The sequence below is a fragment of the Delphinapterus leucas genome, chromosome 20 (genome assembly GCF_059928025.1).
Source record: "Delphinapterus leucas isolate spDelLeu-1000000601 "Yukka" chromosome 20, BTC_Dleu_Yukka2, whole genome shotgun sequence".
NCBI lineage: Eukaryota > Metazoa > Chordata > Mammalia > Artiodactyla > Monodontidae > Delphinapterus > Delphinapterus leucas.
The window spans coordinates 5,824,946-5,840,018 of record NC_143148.1 but is presented as its reverse complement, the minus strand read 5'-3'; the positions used below and the strand labels follow the sequence as shown (position 1 = coordinate 5,840,018).

Sequence of the window (15,073 nt, the reverse complement as noted above, 5' to 3'; positions counted from 1 at the left end):
TCCCGCTTGGACCTCCCCCCCTCCCCCACCACATATAGGTCATCACAGAGCACCGAGCTGAGCTCCCTGTGTGTCCTTTTATAATAAACTGGTGACCTAGTAAGTAAACTGTCTTCTTGAGTTCTGTCTGCTGCTCTAGTGAATTAATCGAACCTGAGAAAGGGAGTCACGGGAACCTCTGATCTACTCATGGTTGATCAGAAGCCCAGGAAACAGCCTGAATTTACAGTTGGTGCCAGAAATGCAGGAGCGGAGCCGAAGTCTTATGGGAGTGTACCCCTAACCTGTATTATCTGACCCTATCACCAGGTAGATCGTGTCAGAATTGAATTAAATCGGAGGACACCCCGTCAGTGTCACTTGGTGTTGCAGAATTCCTTGATGTGTGGAAAACCCACATATCTGGTGTCAGAAGTGAAGTAGAAGGATTGACAGGAGAGGAGACTCACAGAGGGGTGTGTTTTTCCTTCAAAATGTGAAAACCGTATTGTCCTCAGAGGTAGGATCCTGTGGTTTTCATGGACCCCATGCGCCATTCACTGTGTCTAAATCTTGTATCATTTTCCATGAATAGGTTTTCAAGCCAGCAAACCAAATGTACTGTCCAAGTTGGGTCAAGGAGAACCATGGACGATGGAAGATGAAATCCACTGTCAAACCCGTTCAGGTGAGTGAGAGACCAGCAAGGTGACAGGCCGTGGAAATCCCGGTGCCAGACCTCTTTTTCTTTGTAGGAGTTTAGAGAAAAATGTATCCCATCTTAGGGAAGATTCTATCTTTTCTGGGATTTGTTTCTTCTTTATTTTACCCCCATCTTGTTTTTTGTTTGCATAGTTTTCTTTTTCCTAGTGTTCTCATATCTTTTTTTTTAAAATAAATTTATTTATTTTTTGGCTGCACTGGATCTTCGTTGCTGCATGCAGGGTTTCTCTAGTTGCGGCAAGTGGGAGCTACGCTTCGTTGCTTCATGCAGGGTTTCTCTAGTTGCGGCGAGTGGGGGTTACTCTTCGTTGCAGTGCATGTGCTTCTCATTTCAGTGGCTTCTCTTGTTGCGGAGCACGGGCTCTAGGCACGTGGGCTTCAGTAGTTGTGGCACACAGACTCAGTAGTTGTGGTTCGCGGGCTCTAGAGCACAGGCTCAGTAGTTGTGGCGCACGGTCTTAGTTGCTCTGTGGCATGTGGGATCTTCTCGGACTGGGACTTGAACCCGTGTTCCCTGCATTGGCAGGCGGATCCTTGACCAATGCACCACCAGGGAAGTCCCCGGATTCTCATATCTTTTCCTTCTTCTTCATACACTTCCGCCTCCTTTTCTATGAAATTCCACCTTCCAAGGCCTCTTTCCAAAGAGAAAACTTTTGAATTCCTCAATGTCTTCTGGTTACTGCACCTTTCTGCCCCACTGGTAATGTTGATTTCCTTCCTCACATCCACCCCATCTTGGATGCTGATCCCCAAAGTAAACTGGTCTTCACTGTGCCTTGTCCCCGCTCTGAGGTTTTCCAAAGGTTTTGTTTTCCATTTTACTCAATGATCTCCTAACCTTCCAAGTTTTCTTCATTCTAACAAGCTAATAAACTCCTTCGGTTCCCTGGATAAGACTCCCAAATTGATCTCTCCCCCATGTTCTCCACCACAGACTTGGCTTCTATATAATTTACTCATCTCAATGGCAGCTCTCCTGAGTTTCCAGTAACTGCAAGGACCTAAGATAATCTTCCCTCCCAGGAAACCCTAGAGGTTTAGGTTCTCCCTTATCTGCATCCTCCATCCTGGCCATTCAGGCATTACCTCACATGTTCCCCACCAGCAGAGCTCTCTTCTGTTAAGGGGTCTGCTGTTCATGATGAATTTTTTTTTTTTTTTTTTTGTGGTACACGGGTCTCTCACTGTTGTGGCCTCTCCCGTTGCGGAGCACAGGCTCCAGACGCGCAGGCTCAGCGGCCATGGCTCACGGGGCCCAGCTGCTCCACGGCATGTGGGATCCTCCCGGACAGGGGCATGAACCCGCGTCCCCTGCATCGGCAGGCGGACTCTCAACCACTGCGCCACCAGGGAAGCCCCATGATGAATTTTTAACTACAAATGTTATTTTAACATCCTGTGTTCTCAGTTCCAACCTCAACACAATCATAACTCTTGCCTACTTTGAATTATTAATTCCTTTGTGTATTTACTGATTTTGAACTTTCTTCTCGTTGATTGTTGACATTACTATTGCCTTCATTTCCCTAAAATTTTCATTTTTCTTCCCACTGGATCCTGATGACATTTAGTCTCCACTAACCACATTATCTGGCAGTTAAAATTTTTCTTTCCATGATCTCCATGATATGATATCATCTTGGTCGGAAAGAGATAGATTTCCATCTTCTTTCCTAAATTCTCCCCAATGTGTTCCATACATGTAATTGCTTCTTTGATTCATTCCTCTATTTTTCAAAATCTTTTTTCTTTTCTTTTTTTCATTCCTCTGTATTTTCTGATAGCCTAGTGCATGCTGGAAGGTAAGAACAGTGGAAAAAAGTATACAAATGATCACGAGTTTTTAGTCTATGTGAAAGGAGTTAAGGAATTGATAACAATAAACAAATAATATACCTAGGGGGTGAAAAGTGCTGTGATAAAACTTTAGTCAGCATTATGGAAGAGTTGATGCTGGGGCTCCTCTTTTAGGCAGGGAACACCTCTCAGGTAAGGTGCCTCTGAGCCAAGAAATGCGGGAAGTTAGTAGGCTGCCGGGTTAGGAGTTTTCCAAGTAGAGCGGCTAGCAAACTTAAAAGGCCACGCCACGAATGAGTTTAAGAGACATTAAGGAGCCCATGTGGACAGAGCAGAGTGTGCTTTCAGGAACGTGATGGGAATAAGCCGAAGAGGCAGTAGCAGTGGGGACGGGCAGGGGCGGGGGGTGGTGGATAAGGTTGGTCATGTACTCAATTTCAAGGAATCGAGATTTTATTCCTAATAAGATGAGAAAACACGAGGAGTTCTTGAGTACTGGAATGACATGAAATAATTTACATTTTTCAAGGAATCCCTTTGGCTTCTGTGTAGAAAGCAGACCATAGCGGGCAGGGGGCAAGCAGGAAAGCCTTGTAGGAGGCTATTGCAAAAAACATGGTGACAGGGAGAATGGTTGACTGCAGCATGGGTGGAGGGGTGAGTGTTGGTTGGATTCTGGATATGCTGCTTATAGAGGGCAAATGAGAGTTGACATTTAAATAAATATGGGCTGAGCGGATAAAACGGATGAAGGTTGATGTTAAGGTTTTGGGGTCAAAATTACTTTCAGGGATGTAAAGCAGCATGACTACATCATGAGTGCTTGGACTTGGCCCTGTGCTTTAGGAATAAGAAGTCTTGATTTTTTTTTTAAATTGAAGTATGGTTGATTTGTATTAATTTCTTTTTTTATTAATTTATTTAATTTTTTAATTTTAATTTTAATTTTTGGCTGTGTTGGGTTTTGGTTGCTGTACGCGGGCTTTCTCTATTGCAGCGAGCAGGGGCTACTCTTCATTGCAGTGCGCAGGCTTCTCATTGCAGTGTCTTCTCTTGTTGAGGAGCTCGGGCTCTAGGCGCGCAGGCTTCAGTAGTTGTGCCTCGCGGGCTCTAGAGTGCAGGCTCAGTAGTTGTGGCTTACAGGCTTAGTTGCTCCGCGGCATGTGGGGGTCTTCCCGGACCAGGGCTCGAATCCGTGTCCCCTGCATTGGCAGGCGGATTCTTAACCACTGCACCATCAGGGAAGTCCCTATCACAGGATATTGAATATAGTTCCCTGTGCTATACGGTAGGACCTTGTGGTTTATCCATTCTATATGTAATAGTTTGCATCTGCTAATCCCAGACTCCCAATCCATCCCTCCCTAAAATCTTGTTTGTTAAGGTGAGTTGAGCAGGTTGATGAGGGATGCAAGCAGTAGTTTCCCTGGGGGAGGAGTGTTCCAAAATAAACCTGGGAAGTTCAAAGGCTTGAAGCAAGAGCGTGTCTGAAGAACTTTCGGAAGCCTGTTTGGATGGAACATAGAGAGCATGACTGGAGACATAGGGTCAGTGGGGTAGAGGCTAGGGGCTGGGGAGCAGGTCACGTAAGGGCCTTTCAAGGATACATCAAGACCTTCATTTTTTAACAAATTAATTTATTTTTTATTGGAGTATAGTTGATTTACAATGTTGTGTTAGTTTCAGGTGTACAGCAAAGCAATTCAGCTATCTGTCGATCTATCTATATTCTTTTTCAGATTCTTTTCCTTTATAGGTTATTACAAAATATTGACTATCGTTCCCTGTGCTGTACAGTAGGTCCTTGTTGTTTATCTATTTTATATGTCATAGTGTGTATATGTTACTCCCAAATTCCTAATTTATCCCTTCCCCCCACCTTTCCCCTTTGGTAACCATAATTTGTTGTCTATGTCAAGACCTTGATTTTATTCATAATGAGATGAGAAAAGATTAGGGAGTTTTGAGTAGAGGAGGCTTGATGTGATATAATTGGTGCTAAAAGTTTCCGTTTGGCTAATGTGTAGAAAATAGACAGGCACTGGCAGGGGAGGGACAGGAAAGCCAGGGAGGAGGCTACAACTGTGGTGTGAGAGAGAGTGATTGGCTTCGTGAGGGTGGAAGGAGTGGGTGCCTGTCCCATTCTGGGTGTATCTTAAAGGAGGGCAGGCAGGATTGATCATTGTGCTGGATATTGTGTGTGAGCGAGAGAAACAAATGCTGAGGAGTTTTGTCGTGGTGAAGGAGAAGAGTGGAGTTGGCAGTGACTGTGCCGGAGGTGACAGGTGGAGGAGACCTAGCCTGGGAAAGCAGTTCTGTTTTGGAGATTGTAAGTTAGATGTGCTTGGAGTTCTGCACTGTGTCATTTTCTTCATTCCCCTCATGGAGACCACAACAATGGATCTATGGGGAGACCTGTCTCCCTCCAAAATGAGCCCTGGTTTCCTCCACCTCTCTTCCTCTCCATTGCTCCTTCCCACCAGGTTTTCCAACCTGCAGCTGTTTTCCTTGTGTCTATCTCTGCCCTGTAAAGTGCTTTTACCCATCTATAGTATAGACTCCGTGAACACGAGGAGCACGTTTGCGAGTCCCCAACAGTAGCACCGTTCCTGTACACAGAGGTGATCAGTAAGGATCTGTGGAATGAAGGAGTCCAGCCCTCCCCAGTTTGGATGAGGTGGCCCTGCAACCTGCTCACAGGAAATTGCTTGTATTTTACAGTCTCTCCATGTTTTGCAAGGCTAGTATTTAGAAAGTATTCAAATCTATATTTATTCATTTTGAACTATCCAACCCTGTGTTTTACACAAACTACGTTTACCTTTTGGTTGGTTTGTATTGTTTGTTCCAATGTGCAGGGAACATTAAACATGGAATTTTATTTACACTTATATAATAGGAACATCACTAAAACGACTCCTCGCATCAAGTTTTTTTTTTTTAATTAATTAATTTATTTATTTTTGGCTGTGTTGGGTCTTCGTTGCTGTGTGTGGGCTTTCTTTAGTTGCGGCTAGTGGGGGCTACTCTTCATTGCAGTGTGAGGGCTTCTTATATTTGGTTTTTGTTCATTTACAGTGTCTTCTCTTGCTGCAGAGCATGGGCTATAGGTGCACAGCCTTCAGCAGTTGTGGCCCATGGGCTCAGTAGTTGTGGCTCGCAGGCTCCAGAGTGCAGGCTTGGTAGTTGTGGCGCATGGGCTTAGCTGCTCCGTGGCATATGGGATTTTCCCAGACCAGGAATTGAACCTGTGTCTCCTGCGTTGGCAGGAGGATTCTTAACCACTGCACCACCAGGGAAGCCCTGCATCAAGGTATTTTTAAGAAACTCATTGTTCTTCTCTTTCCTAGAAATCTGGAAAGTTGATGATCACCTGCTGGAGCACTTACAAAATGAGAGCATGGAGAAGAGACTAGAAAAATGGCATGAACAGAACCCACTGGAATATTTTGTTCATCAGAGCAGAACTCATCTTCTGTTCAGGCAAAATCATGATGTGTTTGACTTACATGGAAAAAGTATGAAATCAGATTTAACTTTACTTCCCCAGAGTAGGAGCTATGAAATAAAGATCCCTGCTGAGTTTACTGGCGATGGGAAATCCTATCTCCATGCTGACAATGAACAATTTCATACTGAAATTAAATCTCCCAAAAGCCAAAAACCCATCAGCTCTAAGACCCAATTCAGCAAGCATCAGAAAACCCAAAAAATAGAGAAGCCTCATGTATGTGGTGAATGTGGGAAAGCTTTCATCAAAAAGTCTTGGCTCACTGATCACCAGATAATTCATACAGGAGAGAAGCCCCATCGATGTAACATGTGTGGGAAAGCATTCTCTAGAAAGTTCATGCTCACTGAACATCAGAGAACACATACAGGAGAGAAACCTTATGAATGCACTGAATGTGGCAAAGCCTTCCTCAAGAAATCACGGCTCAATATACATCAGAAAACCCATACCGGAGAGAAACCGTATATATGCAGTGACTGTGGGAAAGGCTTCATCCAGAAGGGAAATCTCATTGTACATCAGCGAATTCACACAGGCGAGAAACCTTACATATGCAATGAATGTGGAAAAGGCTTCATCCAGAAGACTTGCCTCATTGCACATCAGAGATTTCACACAGGAAAGACTCCTTTTGTGTGCAATGAATGTGGAAAATCTTGTTCCCAGAAGTCGGGTCTCATTAAACATCAAAGAATTCACACAGGAGAGAAACCCTTTGAATGCAGTGAATGTGGGAAAGCCTTCACTACAAAGCAAAAGCTCATTGTTCATCAAAGAACTCATACAGGAGAGAGACCCTATATCTGCAATGAGTGTGGGAAAGCTTTTGCCTACATGTCTTGCCTTGTTAAACATAAGATAATACACACAAGAGAGAAACGTGGAGCTTCAGCCAAGGTGGAAAATCATCCCTCAGAGAGTCACAGCTCCTCACAGACTAGTGATGTTATGCAGGAGAAAACCCCTGTAAATTCAGTGACTATGCAGGTGCCTTCAGTGGCCCCTCAGACATCAGTAAACATAAGTGAACTCCTAGCAAATAGGAATGTAGTCATAGTGGGACAACCTGTGGCCAGATGTGCACCCACAGGAGATAACAGAGGTCTTGCACAGGAGAGAACCCTTATGAATGCATTGAATGTAGTTGTGCCTTCAGTCGTCAATTACATCTTATTTTATGTCACAGAAAACCAGTAGGAAAAAAACCTCAGAGACATACTATGTGAAAAAGATATAAATTATTGAGCAAAAAATTTTAGCTTATACGGTGGCTGAAAAAGTATATACTGAGAGAAATTGTATAAATGCTGAGACTGGGAACGCATGATGTACTCATCCAATTAGATACATGCATTGATACAGAGACATAATCTGATGTTAACCCAAACACATACACATCAATTGCTCTGTTGTGTCAGTCGAATGAATGAAGGAAGGCTGAGTTCAACTAAGTGGAGAAAATAGTTGTTTTTAAACACATAATTTGTATGTGGAAGGTTGCTATGAAAAATAAAAAACAACAGGGCTAATATTGGACTGGTGGGATACTGGGCGTGTATATATCAATTCAGTTTCTGGAAGGCCAAGGTGAAGCATTAATTGAAAACTGGGATGTCTATCTTAAACTCTGAGAAATTTACATTGTGCAAATAGATTGAGCCAGTTTGATTGAGTCTCAGATTGAGTCATTTTGTTCATTTACTGAGTATTTGTCGAATACTTCCTTTTTACTGGGTCCTGCTCTAGGAGCTGAGGATACAGTGGTGACCAAACCAGAAAAAGCCCATGGTCTCCTGGAGAGAGCTTTGAGGTAACTGGATTATCTTTAAGTGGTACCTTTACACACCAGGTAATCTAGTAAGAGGATGTAAATAGGTACACAAGGTGAAATAGACATTTTCTTAGTCCCTTCTGGTTACTATAAGAGAATACCATAGCCTGGGTAGCTTATAAAAACAGAAATTTATTTCTCACAGTTCTGGAAGCTACAAAGTCCCAGATTAAGGTGCCAGCAGATTCGGTATCTAATGAGGGTTCCTGGTTCATAGAAGACAGTCATCCCACTGTATCCTCACATAGGGGAAAGGGCAAAGGAGCTGTCTGGGATGTCTTTTATAAAGGCACTAATCCAGTCATGAGGGCTCCACCCTCTTGAACCAGTCACCTCTCAAAGGCCCCACTTCTTAATACCATCATATTTTGGGTTTTGTTTTTAATATTTTAATTTTATTGGAGTATAGTTGATTTACAATGCTGTGTTAGTTTCAGGTGTACAGCAAAGTGATTCAGTTATACATATACATATATTCATTCTTTTTTAGATTCTTTTCTTCTATAAGTTGTCACAGAATATTGAGTAGAGATCCCTGTGCTATACAATAGGTCCTTGTTGGTTATCTATCTTATTTATAGTAGTGTGTGTATGTTCATCCCAAGCTCCTGATTTATCCCTCCCACCCCCCCACATTTCCCCTTTGAATACCATCATATTTTGGATTAGGCCTCCAAATATGAATTTTGGGAGGCATAAACATTCAGTCCTTAGCAGATATGGAGTATTGGTTCAAGGGGTTATGATAATTTCTTGTTTAAGTTGTATATTATTTTGAGGGACGGCAAGGGCTACTCTTAACGGACTTTAAGCACTTCAGGATACAAGTTATTTTTTTAATGCCCAAGTCTTATCCCCCCAGTAGATTAAAAATCCCTTGATTTTGCTATTTAAATGTTAAAGTTTTAACAACAGTCTGTTCCTCAGTTGCACTAAACCACATTTCAGGTGGTCACAATGTGACTAGTGGGTACCACATTGGACAGCACAGACAATGAGCAAAACTTTGTAGCTGACTATGTGGCCGAAAAGTATATACTGAGAAATCTGTCATCATTTCCATCATCCTAGAAAGTTATACTGGAGAGCCCTGGTTTACATGATTTTATATTTCCCAGCACAGAAAAATAAAAACCAATTATCTATTGATTTGGAAAGTGAATGAATGAGCTAGTGGACTAATCCGAGTGTTCTGTCATTGAAAGGAATGAGCCATTGGAAGGCAGTCCTAAAGAACACAGCTGTCTTCCCCAAATTGTATGTGATTAGAGACCCAATAACAATATAAACTGGGCAAAGCAAAAAAGGAAAAAGGATCCTCAGAATACAAAGGATAGGAATCTTAGTCTCTAAGAATGGAGGAGAAAATAGGAGATGGGAGGTGACATTCTTTTTTTTTTTTTTTTTGCGGTACGCGGGCCTCTCACTGTTGTGGCCTCTCCCGTTGCGGAGCAAAGGCTCCGGACGCGCAGGCTCAGCGGCCATGGCTCACGGGCCCAGCCGCTCCGCGGCATGTGGGATCTTCCCGGACCGGGGCACGAACCCGTGTCCCCTGCATCGGCAGGCGGACTCTCAACCACTGCGCCACCAGGGAAGCCCTTTTTCTGTTATTAAAAACAGCTTTCTACAAACTATTTTCCGGTCAGAAGCTTTCCGTGGCGTCCATTTACCGGAGGTTATTATCTTTTCCCTTTCTAGGCGTGCGTTCTCCGCTGCCATGCCAACAACTCATACTTGTCCGTTTGGAAACTTTTTTTTTTTTTTAAATACAAAGTAGATAATACATGCCGCGGCCGTATTACTTGTCTGCCTAGTCTGCTGAAAGCAACTTAGCCTGCATCATTTTTGCCTCGCGAAGCTTGAGACTGAAAATTTACCTATTTTCTGCAGGAGTCGAAGTACCAGGAAATTAGATAACTTCACTGGCTTCTCACCTTCCCGGCCATCCCTGGCTCCTGGTACTCAAACCCGCCTCTTGGCTTTCTGTACGTCTGGTGTCCCAACATGGCCTCCCCCCGGGGCCGCGGACAGCTGGGCGCGGACATATTGCCTCTCTAGGAAATCCCGGAAATCCGGTCGTCCTCCTTTCCTCAAACACCGCATATCCACTTCGGCTGCCGTAGACGGAGCCGGCCAGGTCTGGACGTCAAAGCAGTTCACAGAAGTACGACGTTTAGGCTCCTTGTAGGTTGGGGAAATCAGGTTAGTGTGTGGTTTTGTCCCTGGATTATTTTTTTTTTCCTTTGTCACAGTGGTGGTTTTGTTTCGCCCAAGGGTGACGCGTGAACTTGGTGCAATCTGGACCCATGAGATTTTTGCCGGATGGCAGAGGGGGAGGGTAGAAGTGCGGAGGTGGATGTATTTAATGCGAACCAGGAGAGTACCTGCTTTGAGGTATTTGAAGGGAACCGGACGCGGGTTTTGTCTATGGTTTATGTTGGGGAGTGTCCTGGGAGTCAGTATGATTAGATTCTGTAGAGATCATTGCTCTTCCAGCTGTCAGGGCTTGCGGTTCTGCAGATCACTCCGCTTGCAGGGCTTACGAGTGGCATTGACGATGATCGCAGTGTCGGGTTCAGGCTGGGGATTTAATTTGGGGCTCAGTGGTGTTGGGGCTTGGCTGGATGGTCATCATATGAGGGTGTCTGGCCCAGGTTTCAGATTAATAAGGAAGTGTGTAGTCAGTGTCTGTGGTACAGAGAGGCTGTGAGGGCTGGGGCTTTGGACGCCGAGGACCCCCGGCTGTAGTTTTTGTGTTGAGGTTCCAACTTCGGCTGCTGGGACGGAAGACGGTACAGCCCAGGGCAGTAGTTCGAAACCATCTGGTTTTCAGCTTTTTTGTGTGTGGGTTTTTTCTTTTTTAATACATTTTATTGAAGTATAGTTGATTTACAATGTTGTGTTAATTTCTACTGTACAGCAAAGTAATTCAGTTATACATATATGTGCATTCCTTTTCGTATTCTTTTCCATTATGATTTATCACAGGATATTGAACATCCCTGTGCTATACAGTAGGGCCTTGTTGTTTATCCTGGGCTTTTAGCTTTTAATCAAGGAGTTGATTACAGACTGAGAGACTAAACCAGCAATTTCAATCTGTTTTGCATCGTCTCTGATGCTTTCGCACAGCAAAGGCAGAATATAGTCGTGACAGAGACATTTTGGCCTGCAAATTTGAAAATCTGTGTCTGTTCTCTTTGCAGAAAATGTTTGCCAACACCTGCACTCACCTTCTAATATTGATATATTGTAACGGCACCGTTACTTGCTTCCCTGACATACATGAACACTTTGTTGTTTGCTAACAGAATCTCCATTTTGTTTAATTATATATCCCTATGGCATGGTGACCTATATCCCAGTTTATTAGTAAGTCCCGGTTGGTCTTAGTCAGTCATGTGGTTCAAGTTCCCATTGCTAGTGATTGAATTAGTACTAAGAAATGAGCTTAGGTATATGGGGCATTTCTAGCCAACCGTGTATGTAAAAATCCGCTTTGGGGTTTCTGGGGGACCATTTTCTCTTTTAAATAAGTAATGCCTTGAATCTCTTTTTTCGTGTTGATAATGATACTGCTGAAAATTTTCTGCCCTATTTTCTAATGTTACCTTATTCTTATTTCAATGCATTGGCTCAACTCTGCAATACAAAATTGAAAAGTGGGGTGGTAATGGACATTTTTGTCTTGTTGCTTACTTATAAATTCACTTGCTATATTGTCTGAAGTCAACATGTTTTCAAGAGGGTAAATCTAGTATTTCAAATTTAATGACATGAAGGTATTCATAGTATTCTTTCAGGCAAAAAAAAAATCTGTATTTTATCTGAGTCATAACTCCCATTAATTCCTTTTTCTTTTTCTTTTCTTTCTTTTTTTTTTTTTTTTCCCCATGTGGGATCTTAGTTCCCCGACCAGGGATCAAACCCGTGCCCCCTGCAGTGGAAGTGCAGAGTCTTAACCACTGGACCACCATGGGAGTCCCTCCCATTAATTCCTTCTGTCCTTTATTTGCACTTTCTGTTTTGAATCTAAATATTTATATATTATTGGTCTTTTCAAACTACAGGCTTTTAGTATTTTTGAGCTCTTCCATTTCTTTGTTAAATTAAAAGCTCTACAAGTGAGTCAGTATAAAAGGAATATATACATATAGGGACTTTCCTGGCGGTCCAGTGGTTAAGACTGTGCGCTTCTACTGCAGGACGTGAAGGTTCAATCCCTGGTCATGGAACTAAGATCTCACATGCCACACAGCATGGCCAAAAAAAAAAAAAAGAGGAATATATACATATATACAGACATTACCTACATCGAAAACAGAGCATTGCCAGCACCCCAGTGGTGTTCTGTGAACCTCTTCCCAGTTATATTACATCCTCACACCCGAAGGTGAATACCATCTTCTCTATTAGCAAGCACTTTCAGGCTTTTCTTTATGGTGTTATAACATAATCACTCATTCCTCATCATTATGGTTTATTTAGTTTTGCGTATTTTCAACTGTGTTTCAATGTAATTATACATCATGCATTTTTAAAACCATTTTAAAAAACTGAAGTGTAGGGCTTCCCTGGTGGCGCAGTGGTTGAGAGTCCGCCTGCCGATGCAGGGGACACGGGTTCGTGCCCCGGTCCGGGAAGATCCCTCATGCCGCGGAGCGGCTGGGCCCGTGAGCCATGGCCGCTGAGCCTGCGCGTCCAGAGCCTGTGCTCCGCAACGGGAGAGGCAACAACAGTGAGAGGCCCGCGTACCGCAAAAAAAAAAAAAAAGAGAAAAAGAAAAACTGAAGTGTAGTTGATTTACAGTGTGTGTTAGCCTCAGGTGTACAGCAAAGTGATTCAGTTATACAGATATATAATCTTTTTCAGATTCTTTTCCATTATATGTTATAAGACATTGAGTATAATTCCCTGTGCTATGCAGTAGGTCCTTATTGTTTGTCTCTTTTATACACAGTAGTGTGTACATGTTCATCCCAAACTGTTAATTTATCTACCCACCCCCCATCCCCTCTGGTAACCATAAGTTGGTTTTCTATGTCTGTGAGTCTATTTCTGTTTTGTAAATAAGTTCATTTATATCAGTTTTTTAGATTCCACATATAAGTGATATCATATGATATTTGTCTTTTTCTGACTTCACTTAATATGATCATCTCTAAATCCATCCATGTTGCTGCAGATGGTGTTATTTCCTTCTTTTTTATGGCTGAGTAATATTCCATTGTATGTATACATACCACATCTTCTTTATCCATTCATCTTTTTTTGGTTTTTTTTGCAGTACATGGGCCTCTCACTGTTGTGGCCTCTCCCGTTGCAGAGCACAGGCTCTGGACGTGCAGGCTCAGCAGCCATGGCTCATGGGCCCAGCCGCTCCACGGCATGTGGGATCTTCCCGGACCGGGGCACGAACCCGTGTCCCCTGCATCGGCAGGCAGACTCTCAACCACTGTGCCACCAGGGAAGCCCTCCATCCATCTATTGATGGACACTTGGGTTGCATCCACGTCTTGGCTATTGTAAATAGTGCTGCTATGAACATTGGGGTGCATGTATCTTTTCAAATTAGAGTTTTCTCCACATCATGCATTTTTTATGTCAGGCTCAGTATTTCTGAGAATTATTCACGTTTTTGCACATAGGTGTACTTTTTTTTTCCCTCTGTAACAAGGGTCAGACAAATATATAAATATCCACACAGTAAATATTTTAGGATTTGTAAGCCACAGTTCTCTCACATATACTTCTTTATTTTTGTTTTACGTCCTTTAAAAACAAAAAAGTCATTCTTAGCTTGAAAGCTGTACAAAGACTGTAGTTTTTCCACAGCATTCCATTGTTTGAATATTTGGTTTTTCCTAGTATTTATTAAACTTGTGTTGTTTGCATTTTGGTTTATTATGAGTAATGGTGCTATGGAAATTACTGAGCATGTCTGCTGGTTCAAATATGCCCATATTTTGGGAGGGATGTATTTCTTAGATGTATTCTCAGTGAAATTGCTTCTGGCTTGGTAAACATGTGGAGATGCAGGGAGAGTGACGCTCCTATAGGGGTCACTCCTTGCCCTTACACACATACCCTGCCCTAGGCACCTCTTCCATCTGGCTGTTCCTGAGTTACATCCTTTTATAATAAGTAAATATAATAACTAAAATGTTTCTCTGAGTTCTGTGAACCGTTCTGGAAAATTTTTGGTTTTTGTTTTGTGTTTCGTTTTTTTTGTTTGTTTTTTAGGTCATGCTGCGCGGCATGTGGGATCTTAGTTCCCCGACCAGGGATCAAATCCATGCCCCCTGCAGTGGAAGCACGGAGTCCTAACCACTGGACCACCAGGGAATTCCCTGCTCTAGCAAATTAATCAACCCAAGGAGGGGGGTCATTGGAACCTGCCATCTGTGGCTGGTTGCTTAGAAGCACACGTGACAACGTGGACTTGTGTTTGCACATGAAGTAGGAGGTAGAAGCCAGTCTCATAGGACTGAGCCTTCAACCGGTGAGATATGATATTATCTCCAGGTACATAGCGACCGAATTGAGATGAACTGTAGGACACCCAGCCAGTGTTGTAGCATTGCTTGGTGGTGTGTTCAAAAAACACACATATTCAAATTGGTGTCAGAATCGTACCTTCTTCTGGATGAGTTTCTTGTTGTTACATTTCCCTCTTCTGATAGCACTGCAAATTACGTACTTTAAGAAAATTATTAATGTTCATTATGACACTAGAGATTACACATCACATGTAATTATTCTTTGTCAAATTCTTACGTTAATTAGTACTTCTGCACTTTCCTCTGACAATACAGTAGTCTTAGAGCACCTCAACTTCATTTACCACCTTCTAATTTATGTACTGTTATTTTGTATTTTAGTTTTTTATGTATTTAAAACCTCCTAAGATATTACCATTATTGCTTACAAGACATTGTTTCTGGTTTGCCCAGTACATTGGTTTTTAAACTGAAGTGTGTGTACTCACAGGGTGTATAAAAACGTTTGAAGAGGTTCCTGAGCGCACACAGTTTAAAGGAAAACAGTGCCCAGCGCCTCTCCTCCCATATGGTCTGTTTTGTATAATTGAGCTGCCTGAGATTCTCCTGCTCCTGAGGGCTGCTGCTGGGATGGATCTTGTTTCCCTCATCTCCTTTGACAGTCACGGCACTTCAACTTCATGGAATAAAGGAATACCCCCACCACAGTCAGAAGCTTAGGCTTTT

The 15,073-nt window shown here is 42.8% G+C and overlaps 1 protein-coding gene across 1 annotated transcript in view; it reads left to right on the top strand.

Annotated features, from left to right (window-relative positions):
• LOC111181083 (zinc finger protein 350) overlaps nucleotides 1-14,201 on the top strand; it is a 30,499-nt gene extending 16,298 nt beyond the window's left edge. The window contains exons 3-5 of the mRNA XM_089902155.1: nucleotides 575-667; nucleotides 5,853-10,049; nucleotides 14,091-14,201. Of these exons, the coding sequence (XP_089758281.1) occupies nucleotides 575-667; nucleotides 5,853-7,213 (1,454 nt within the window). The 3' untranslated portion in view covers nucleotides 7,214-10,049; nucleotides 14,091-14,201. The remainder of the gene's footprint in view (nucleotides 1-574; nucleotides 668-5,852; nucleotides 10,050-14,090) is intronic.
• Nucleotides 14,202-15,073: the final 872 nt, after the last annotated feature.